The 11,153-nt window shown below is 48.7% G+C and overlaps 1 protein-coding gene across 1 annotated transcript in view; it reads right to left on the reverse strand.

Annotated features, from left to right (window-relative positions):
* The window catches only part of ABCA1 (ATP binding cassette subfamily A member 1), an 80,059-nt gene that overhangs the window by 26,587 nt on the left and 42,319 nt on the right, over nucleotides 1–11,153 (reverse strand). The window contains exons 8-15 of the mRNA XM_009286260.1: nucleotides 8,229–8,469; nucleotides 7,501–7,640; nucleotides 6,245–6,361; nucleotides 3,149–3,337; nucleotides 2,073–2,278; nucleotides 1,804–1,980; nucleotides 962–1,184; nucleotides 384–605 (exon numbers count right to left, since the gene is read on the reverse strand). Of these exons, the coding sequence (XP_009284535.1) occupies nucleotides 384–605; nucleotides 962–1,184; nucleotides 1,804–1,980; nucleotides 2,073–2,278; nucleotides 3,149–3,337; nucleotides 6,245–6,361; nucleotides 7,501–7,640; nucleotides 8,229–8,469 (1,515 nt within the window). The remainder of the gene's footprint in view (nucleotides 1–383; nucleotides 606–961; nucleotides 1,185–1,803; nucleotides 1,981–2,072; nucleotides 2,279–3,148; nucleotides 3,338–6,244; nucleotides 6,362–7,500; nucleotides 7,641–8,228; nucleotides 8,470–11,153) is intronic.

Raw genomic sequence — 11,153 nt, forward strand, 5'->3', positions numbered from 1 at the left:
TGCCCTTTGGACTTTATGTGAGGGAAGAGATCACTAACAGCCACCCTCTCCAGACAGGTATGAAATGCTGTGCAGAGGAGAAGCAGCTGGTTCCTTCAGCCTGCATATCTGGTGGTACAGCATCACAGCGTACAGAGATCAAGGCAGCTTAGCTTGGCTGAATTACTTCTACTACCAAAGCCAACAAAACCCTCCCAGCAGCTCCTAGCAGGCTCAGTCAACCTCTCCACCGAGCCCAGCCCTGATAGCCTCTTACATTGGAAAATTATCCTCCCATTGCCACCTCCCCCCCTTGTTATGAGTGTCCAGCTAGAGAGCTGCTGAGTGCCAGCAGCTGGCACTGGTGGAGGCCCAGTACCCAGGACAGTTTCCTCAAGACTCACCGCAAAGATCTTGAGTGAGAAGCTGACATAGTCCTGCCAGGCAACACACAGCACATAAGGCAGGTACAACGTGAAATAGACAATGCCCCCACAGGCAGCTGCCAGGTTGGCCCTGGAGAACACGGTGCTGATGAGGAAGCACTGGAGGATGGTCACAACACCGAAGATTGAGAGGAAAACAAACACCACACTAGGGTCGCTGTAAGGCAGCAGATTCCCCATCTGGCAGGAAAACAACAGATGCATCAGTATTTGAAAGGGTTATCCAAGGTGGCTCTAGTACAAGTAGGTCTGCAGAGCTGCTGCTCAGGGGAGGCTGGGCTTGCTGCAATTTGCACAACAGCCTTCCCAGAAGTGGTGCAGTATCAGAGGCACCTTTTCAAGAGCACTGAACCTACTACAGCCCCTCCCGCTGTTTTCAGCCGCTCAGCCCTGTTTTGTTCCAAAACCCTGTTCCCAAAGAGTTGCTGGTCAACCCACACTCACTAATTCCTCCCCAGTGTGCCAGTGCAGAGCACTGTTTAGCAGGCTCTCAAGGCTCTAGATTCTGCTGCCACAGACCAAAGCAGTCAACTCACCTTAAGGATCAGCACCAGCAGGCCTGCACTCATCAGGAGAGGGATGAGGCTGCTAATGAACCAGCTTAGCCAAAGGATGCCGTTGTCAAGTCCCATAATCCTCATCGTCTCCTTCAGCCGGGCTTCCTTCTCATACACAATGCCCTTAATTATCACAGCCACTGAGTAGATCCAGGCTAGAGTCATGAAGAGAGGCATGGAGCGGCTCATGACACGCAGAAATCTGAGAGAAGGAAGGAAAGGAGCCAGGAGAACAGAGTGAGAAACATCAGTGCAACTTCAGGTACCACCCAAGGGCTAGCAGAGCATGGTGACAGCTAAGGCTTCACTGCACAAAGCAGTCCATGTGCAGAGCATGACACAAGATCAGTGTCTCACTATGAGGTGAGGCTGATGGGTCTAGAGCACATCACCAGACCAGAGTGGGAGCTGGAGTTGCAACTGTCGCCCAGTGGAAGAGCAGGTGCAAAGACCTGCCTTTCCTGGGGACTGCTCTCAACTGTCCTCTTTCCACTCTCCTGTGCCTACGTCTCTGTTTTTTTCCCAGTGCTATTTTTGCCTGTATTGGGTTTGGGGATATGGGCACACCTCAAGAATACACTCAAGAATACAGGACATACGAAAGTCCTGGACAGACAGTCCTCCTCCTGGGAAAGACTCTGCAAGTCATTACATATTCTAAATTCTCCATGCAGGTGTCCTAATTCCAGGGATTAGGAACACTAAGGAGATTGCTCCCACACTGATAGTGGGGACATAAACCATGCCTGAGGAGTGTTAAAAGCCCATGCCTCCCGAGCCACAAGCCTCCTGGGAGCTTTCGGAACAGGCTGCATACATACATGTCATCCACGTAACACGGATAGGGCATCTGCTGCACATAAACTCCTGTCTTCTTCTCTGTGCCTGTCTGCACCCTGATGATGGCCTGCTCCACCACATCCTGCAGGTAGGCAAAGCCTCCCCAAACATAGCGCATGTCCTCAAAGGGATCAGCACGGGGACCAGGATCCCAGTACCTGTACCGAGTGTACAAAACCTTTCCGTTAGAAATCCTCATCACTGCATCCCACATAAGAAATTGTTCATAAGGCAGCACGTCAGGACTCACCCATCCTTGATCTTGTTGGTCCTTTCCACATTATCAATGTCCATGCGTATCTTGTATTTCACATGTTGAGGGAGCTCTATGCTGTTAGGAGCTATTTCAGTGAAGACTATGCCAGCCCAGAACCTCCTTTCATCCAGAAGCTCCAACGACTTGTTTATAAGTCGGACTTCTGTGGCCACAGGCTCCAGTTTGTCCAAGTTGACACACTAGACAGGGACAGATTTGGAAGCATTTATAGGTTAAGTTACCAAACCAGAATGTACTTTGTTTACGTTTGGGAGGGAGAAAAAACGAGAACTCTGCAATGGTAATGCCATGCCCAAGAAAAGGCTGCAGCACTGGACTACTTTGCAATGTCTCAGGGTAGCCTAGCGAGCTGCTAGAGATGTCATTTTTTCCTGCTTGATGGTCACCTGCTAGTCAAACATATCACTGAGAAATACCCCAGCAAAAGTATTTTCTGGACAAGAGGTTAGGTAGCATTGTAATACTAGCTATAAGATCCCATCCAAGCATCAATTTCTGTAGATAGTGTTATTTGCTCTGTTACCAAAAAACTAGGTCTGATTCAAAGCCTCTAAAAATCAGCAGAGAGACCTGAAGGCTTTGGACCAGGTCTCTGACAGACCAAGATCTGTTTCTGTTTGCACCCATCTGCCAAGATGACCAAGTAGAACAAATTTCATTATTCTCTATGTCTTCCTCAGCTTAAAGCAGCTGCTAGCTTCACTGCAGTCTCCAGCTAAAACCCCAGATCAAAATATGAGCTGTTACACTGCTGAAGCAAGCAGCAGCTCCCAGTCACGCAGTAACAACAGGGTGGGAAACCACATGCAATGGCCAAAGCGAGAGCTTCAAGAACAAGGCCTACGGTTAGGTTCGTACATCTATATTTAGGCACCTGAAGAAATGATATTTTCTAACATGCTGTGCACTCAGGCCTACTAAAGCTTGGCTGTTTACAGAAAATGGACTGAGGAACATCTGTCTTCCCCTTCCAGGAACACCCCACCGTGTGAATGGAGACCAAGCTGCTGCCCTCCCCCAGCTCCTTGCCCACACTAGCAGGATCTCACCTCCATGAAGCGGGATATGGTCTGGATAGCCCGGTCTGTCTCATTGAAGGCGTCCACCCAGGTATATACTGAACCATTTGCTGTCTCAAAGTCCTCTGGACGATTTGACAGGAAACGGGCAATGTCCTCCACTGTCCAGTTGGAAGCCGGCAAGTGCAGGTCCCAGAGAGCTTTGCCTTTCAGCAGCGTCTGCAGATATTGTTTTCAAAGGAGAAACAGTTGTTGAGAATTAACGTTAGATCTCCTCTCTCATCATGAAAACTAGTACTACCAGGGAAAACACCTTTTAAAAAGGTGCAGGGAGAGGTCTTCTGCCATACTTACCCTGCCATTGCAAAGGCTGTGCCTCCCCCCATACAGCTACACCATGGGGTGTGCTTTGCAGGCTGGCTGGCTGCCTCCATGTCCTGCCACCCGTTTCCCAAGGAGAGGGCAGCAGAGAGCCACGCACAGCTCTGCACCCCACACATGCAAACCAGGTCTTGCACCAGCAAAACAGGGAAGAGGGAGATGTGTGTTCAGGAGAACAGCATTCGGCTGATGGTGGTTGCCAAGCTCTGCTCACTTCTCCCGAACAAACCTCTGCTCCTGTCTGGGATGGAGAGGGGCTGTGGCATGGCTGGAGGCTGAACTGTCACAGTGCTGCAGAAATACCAGCACCAGAGGCTAGGTGGCTTTTCTTACTATTTTGCTATTGCGCCATCAGGGCTGGCTGAAGCAGCCCTGTACAGCCAGGACGTCCTACCTCTCTGTTCTCCTATCTGGGACAGTGCTTTTTTCACCTCATGTAACTATTAGCTTTCTGAGGACTGGCTATTGCCCCACTATGTGTATGCACAACATCCCACACAAGCACAGTCCAGGCAGAAGCACCTGGCATTGAAGCAGAACCCAGACCTTTGGGCAGACAATGTAAGGGCAGGCAGGAGGGGAACATTAATTGTAAAGGACAGATGTGAACTGAAGTAGGGGAGAGAAAAAAACAACTCTGGACAAGAGAGAAAACTGTAAAAATCCTAACCAATAAAAACAGGAAATGGATTTTCTCCCAGAACAAAGAATGAAGGAGAGGTGAGGTGAGGAGCTTCCCCATGCTCTGCTCTTAGCAGCAAACCAGAAAGTAATGGGTCACACAGTTACAAAAACAGCATCACAAACTGGGAAGACAGAACAGGCTAAGCTGGCAAAGGGAAATCCGAGCAAATAGGGATCGACTGCGCTGAGCTCTCTTCACATTTGGTCTCCCAAGGTTGGCTCGTGTCACCCTCCCCAGCAGGAAGGGCACCATGCCTGCAGGCAAGGGGCTCAGCCTCATCACATTCAGTGGCAACATTAAAGCTCCTTAACTGCAGGGGCACATGTTGTCCTCCCTGAAGTCAGCAGCCGCATTAGCATCAAGACGGAAGTGCCAGAGATGTGCAAGCAAAGCACTTTCCTCTCCTTCTGCGGGAAACAATATGCCAAGCAGATTGCACAACCCAGAAAGTTGGGAGGTGATAACCAGTCACCCATCAGCATGGCAGCCTCAGTGGCTAACAAACAGCAAAGGACTGACCTCCCCCTTGAAAGCAGCCACGAACAGGCAACTCTATGTTTCAGCCTATTCAGTTACAAGTGATCCATGCTGCACTCTAACCTGAATGGGATGCTGCCCAAGAACTGCCCAGGCATTGACCATGAAGTACTCCTGCTTGTGTGAACTGCAACAGGTGACAATAAGTGAGCCCCTGCTACTGCACCAATACAGAGGAGACCAGACTGCTGGGAATATCAAGAATTAAGTACCAGAACCAGCAGGATTAACAGGAAGCATAAAATACAAAACCAGAAAAGCCTGGGGCTCATTTAAAAAAAGAAAAAAAAAGAAAAGCAGCAACATTCACTTTTCAAAGGACACAACTGCAAACCAATATCCAAACCTTGACTTTCTGTCTGTACTCTCTGCAGCAAACGGTTCAATTTACAGTTGGTGGCCCCCAATTCTCACCTCCCTGATGCCAACATCTACAGAATTAACTTTCATAAAGCCAACAGAGGCACAGAAGTGATGAAAATGATGTCTCTGACCCTAGTACCCCCTCATACTTTAGTATGTCATGTTGATGGGGAAGCGCAACACAGCATGTCAGACTATTCAGCACAGCATTACATTGGGGTAAACAAGGAATGAACTTCAAGGCTTAAAAGACCTGGGGAAGTCTCTGTGTAACAGCTGCACTATGACATCCAACCAGCTGCCTTGCAGCGGCAGCAGGAAAAGCTACTCTACAACTGTTTCTCTGTTGCGCGATCCCAGTTTTACATCACTGTGCTTCCAAAGACATCAGCATGGGGTGCAAAGATCCACCCCTCAGAGTTGCACCTGAGGGAAGCCATTTAGACAACGCTTCAGGGAGCCAACAGGCTAGGAGAAAGCGTGTCAAATCTGAACAAAACTCCCAGCCCCTTCTTGATGGTCTGGTATGCATGGCACGTTATGAAGCGATCAGCCGTAGGGTGATGTTTGCCATTCTCCCATGAGCACCCAAGTATTACTAAATTAAGCGTACCATGCATCTCCAAATTAAGTTTTTATAAGATTTGTGCCAGATTACTGCCAGGCATCTTAGGTTCAGCCCTAGCATGATAACCATTCAATTTCTACTGTACCCAATGGGGCCCGAGACCACCTGGCACCTTCCAGGATCTGGTCTAGGTGTATGACAGCTCGCTTTGCTGCTATCATGAGAGCACTGCTGTGGAGAAGTGCACAGCACAGGGAGTGGAACGTGTCCCCACAGGTCCCCAGTTTACAAAAATACCCCAAGCCAGATATTCATACCACATTAGGGTAACACTGAGGAAGAAACGGCCCACTTCCCCACAGAGGCAGATTAGAAACGGGTGTTAAAACACGCACTGCTCCTGTTTGCAGCAGGTTGTTATATGAAGGACAGAGTGTCAAGCATAATGCAAGATTGGTACATGTTTCAAGAAGGGGTCCCATCCATACTAATTATCTGCCCAGCTCAGCACTGAAGCACCATCTAAAATAATTATTTCATCACTTATTGCAGAAGATGACAGTGGTGGTTCTGGCAAGGACAGCATACTGACCCGAATGAGATCCATTTCCTGACTACTTTCCATAAACATCCAAATCTTCGGGCTTATCTCCTCCCACATCCCCCCGAGGTCACGAAACACACCCAGGTCCTGGAACGTCCTGTTCACCTGTTGGCAAAGGGGAGAGGAAGGTTATTTCCAAAAGCTGGCAGAGATCCACGGCATGCTGAGAGGGTGCATTGACCTGTCAAGCGAAGTACCAAGCATTGCTTATATTCAAACAGCAGCTCAGCTTCTGCAAGGACCAGAGTAGGGAAAATGAAGTGCACTTGGAAGGAAAACAACAGGGAGTGTGGATGCCTGTGGCCGAGCACTGCCTTTCAAGGCTCGGTGAAGAATGACTGCCTTGGAGATGAAGGGCACACAGAGGCAGCCCCTCCCCATGTGCTAGAAGAGTCTTGCTGAGGGAGCTTGGGGAATTAGAGAGCACATTAGGTAAAACACAATTGGAAGTAATTAAGGATCCGCTGCCCAGCCTGCAATGGAGGAGAGGAAGGGCCCTGAAGGCTTATCAAGGTCTTCCCCACTCCCATATCCCACATCAGAGATGTAAAACCCATGCATAATCAAAAAGAAAAGCTTCCAGCCAAGTCTAGAAAGAGAGTTCAGCCTGGCCCTTTCTCCTTGAGCCTTCAACAGCTACTGCATGGGAGGTGAGAGACTAGGGAGGCTGTGCTTTGCAGGCAATCCTTTCTAGGCTTGTGCTTGGGCCCAATTTAACACAGAGCAGCTAAAAGCTGCACAGCCAGAGGACATAACTCATTCTACATATCAGAGGACAGGGCTAGAGTTACCTCAGTCATGACCTTCCTTATGGCTGGTGTGTCTGGAGTGTACAAGATCTTCCCAATCAGCAAGGGTTTCAAAGCCCTCCAGATAATCCTGGAAAGCGGGCTGGATTCCAGGTTCTTCATCAGCTCATTGCAGTAGGGTGCTGAGGAGGAGAGGTCAAGGGTGAGAGGCTGAACAGCACGGTAACAACTGCAGAAGGTATATGCCCCACTTGTGTGGGCTTTAAGGACAGTCACAGCTGAAAGCACAGCATTTGTCAGACAACAAAAACCCTCCTCTACTGCAAAGCTCCACAAAAAGCCCCTTTTAGTCCAAGCCTCCATGGTCTGTCCAGCAAACATGGAGCACCCAGGTAGCCTCCAGCATTAAGAGCAACACTGCTAGTTCTGCACCGCTCCCACAACCCCGCTGGAGGACATAACATTCTACATATCAGAGGACAGGGCTAGAGTTACCTCAGTCATGACCTTCCTTATGGCTGGTGTGTCTGGAGTGTACAAGATCTTCCCAATCAGCAAGGGTTTCAAAGCCCTCCAGATAATCCTGGAAAGCGGGCTGGATTCCAGGTTCTTCATCAGCTCATTGCAGTAGGGTGCTGAGGAGGAGAGGTCAAGGGTGAGAGGCTGAACAGCACGGTAACAACTGCAGAAGGTATATGCCCCACTTGTGTGGGCTTTAAGGACAGTCACAGCTGAAAGCACAGCATTTGTCAGACAACAAAAACCCTCCTCTACTGCAAAGCTCCACAAAAAGCCCCTTTTAGTCCAAGCCTCCATGGTCTGTCCAGCAAACATGGAGCACCCAGGTAGCCTCCAGCATTAAGAGCAACACTGCTAGTTCTGCACCGCTCCCACAACCCCGCTGCATGGCACGAGCAAAATTTGTCCAGAAAAGGCCAGGTTTCCAAAGGCTGCACGTGACTGTGCTCTCTCTCCCCCGAAGGAGGTCCACTGCACAGCCTTCTGTGGACTCTACACAAGGCCCTTGGGAATCCCTTGCACATTGATATCCTCACTGGCTTTAAGGGCATGTGCAAGAGACAGCATGCGCATGCCTTTCTGAAACAGCAGAAGGTATGCTGTCCCTCAGGACCACCTGCTTTCATCTGTGGAAGTTTGGGAAACACTAGCAATGACAACCATGAAGTAGGTGGGACCTTAGGCCATGCCAGGGTTACACTTACTTGTGGAGTTATCATAGAAGTTAGTTACATCGTCTTCAGTGCTGTTGCCTCCAAACAACGCTTTGTAATTGTTATCCTCATACCAGTTGAGGGATTTAATTTTGAGCCCTCCACCTTCGGGATGGCCGCACACAATGCGTGACACAGCCTGGTAGATCTGCGTAGAGGAGTTTGAGGCATTCACGTTGGTCAGGAACATCACCTCTTGCCTCATGTCACTCCAGCTCTTCATGCTTAGCAACTGGAGGGGGAGGTGGGAGAAGAGAGTGGAAGCAGGGATAATAACAGGATTAGCGAAAGGAAAAGATCTTGCCACTCTCCTTCAAATCACACATCTGTGTTTGAACAGATGAGAATCCCCTTGAACGCAACATCAACAGTAAAGACCAGGGAAAACACATTTCCCCCCACCACAGTGGGAGAATGTAGAGGGAAGTCTCTTCTGTGCATGCACAAGGAATATGCCCTTCCCAAGCTCTTTACTCTTAAGTTTTCTCCTCCAGTGCTGTGGGTGGTTCCTGCCCTCCCTACCCTCTCACATGGAAGCCACTTCTCCTCCCAGTTGCACAACAGTGCACATTCCAGTGGAGGCCCCTCACACCAGATGGGGGTGGTGGTGGTGCATCGAGTCAGAAGAGTGAGTAAGGAGTAACACAAAGTGAGTGCAGCTCATGGGACACAGGCTGGATGAGCTGCAGGCCCCAGCAGTGTCACCTGGCACAATTCCACCAAGGTCTGCAAGCCTCCACTAATTTACACCAGGCAGCCAGTTTGACCTCCTAGATCAGTATCACTTGTCCCTGTCCCAGCACCTCCCAGCCCCACTGTCAATAGCATTCCCAGAAAACCCTTGAAAACAAGTCCAGCTGCAGCCTGGAGCCTGATCACAGCATGAGCTATGCACACAGCCAGCCTTCTCCTGCCCAGCCGGACTGACACCAGGCTCGAGGTGACAACACACAACTGGCCGGGACGATCGGTACCTCCAGACTCATTCGTCTGGCATAAGCATCTACCTGCAGTATGTCATGAACAAAAGCACCAGGCACTCAGCCTGAGACACTCACTGCATTAATGTCACCATACTCAGAGGCATGGCCAAGCTCACCACAACGGAGAAAGCAATGCACCTCCATGAGCACCGGTTTCACGCTGTGCTGGAATATTGCTCTCAGACTGCCTGTCTGGAGATGTAAGAACATCAGCAGAGGTGTGTCCATAGAGACTAGAAGTCTGTTTATCTCAGTAACCTCTGTGATGGTGACAATAACTGGATATTGGGAAAAAATAAGGCAAGGGCAAGAATGTAGGATACTTCCCCCAAGTAACCTTCCAGCTTCCATTTATTTTCAGCTCAGGGAACTTCTATTTCCTAACCCTCAATTAATTTCTTCCATGGTAAACTCCTAGCGTTTTGCACATCCACAAGTATTTAACATCCAACATATCACTGGAAAGAACCTCCTCTCCTTAACTTAGCTACGGTTAGCTCCGTTTGGTGCCATGTTTTTTGCACTGGAAGAGACAGTGAACATTCAATCCCTCTCTCTTTTTTCTGGGCCACTCAACTCTACAGACCACTGTCATATCCCCAAGTCATCTCTCTTCCAAGCTGACAAGTCCCAGCCTACTCCCTTGTTTCTTGTGTGAATGTCATTCCACTTCTAAATGTCCTAATTGCCCTTCTCTAAACTTTTTCCAGTTCTGCTATTCCTTTTTGGAGAGGAAGGGCCTAGATCTGTATTGTGATACGTATATCAGAATATATATCTGATATATAATCTGATATATATCCTGATAGGAGAGCAATCCATGGTTTTATATAGTGTCATGGTATCATCTCACAGCTGGTTCCCTACCCCTTTTTAGATCTTTTCTAGCATTTGATCTGATTTCTTGACTGCTACTGAAATATCAGGTGACATTAAGTTGCATGTTCTTGCTATGCTGCCCAGAACAGCAACATGCACTAATAAGGGCAAGCAGAACTGCTGAGACACCTATTTGTAACTGCTCATCAGCTGCATCTCAAACAACTTTAGATGCTGTAGCCCAACTGCCCTGTTTTCAGAGACAATAACAGAGTCAAAGACCATCTGCCAGTTTTGCTCACTGCGTATTGGTTTTGTCACCTTTGTTTAAATGAAATGCAGACAATCAAAGTCTAGGGCAGCTGGCACAGCCAGCCAGCAACAATGCAGAAAGCGACAGTGTGCTGCAACAATAGAGACAATAACAGAGTCAAGACCATCTGCCAGTTTTGCTCACTGCGTATTGGTTTTGTCACCTTTGTTTAAATAAAATGCAGACAATCAAAGTCTAGGGCAGCTGGCACAGCCAGCCAGCAACAATGCAGAAAGCGACAGTGTGCTGCAACAATTCAGTCCAAATTCACCCAAGGAGAGCACACCCAGAGTCTCTGGCCTTACACTTGGAGGCAAACCTGACCCTTTGTGTTCATCATGTGTGCATGCTTTAGATGTGCCAGCATCTGGACAAAAATTCTTCATGCTAAACAGCTACTATGTGTCACATACACAAGGAGCCTCTATTTTTAGCTGCCCTGAAAACACATGACACATTGATATGATGGAAGACAGCTGTGAGAACAGCTAAAGCCTGGGGATTCAGTACATGCGTCCAGAGTGACTGCTTCAAGTGTACTTTCATTTCCTCACTATTCACTGCTGCCTTTGTCTGCACCCTGGTGCCACTCAATCTGGCTCCACAGGTTCAGGGTGACTGACAGGACACTAGGGACATGAATGAAAAAATGTCACACAACAGCTTTTGTTGGTTACATATGCTCATGTGGATTTTTTTGATTTGATGATTCCTCACTCAAAAGGCCAAGGCTGCATTTCAGCTGTGACAGTTTTGAGTGTCCAATTCAAAGGGACCCCCCCCCCCCCACGTTTTTGGGGC

This window comes from Aptenodytes forsteri, unplaced genomic scaffold (assembly GCF_000699145.1).
Source record: "Aptenodytes forsteri isolate BGI_AS27 unplaced genomic scaffold, ASM69914v1 Scaffold412, whole genome shotgun sequence".
In the NCBI taxonomy this organism is placed as follows: Eukaryota; Metazoa; Chordata; class Aves; order Sphenisciformes; family Spheniscidae; genus Aptenodytes; species Aptenodytes forsteri.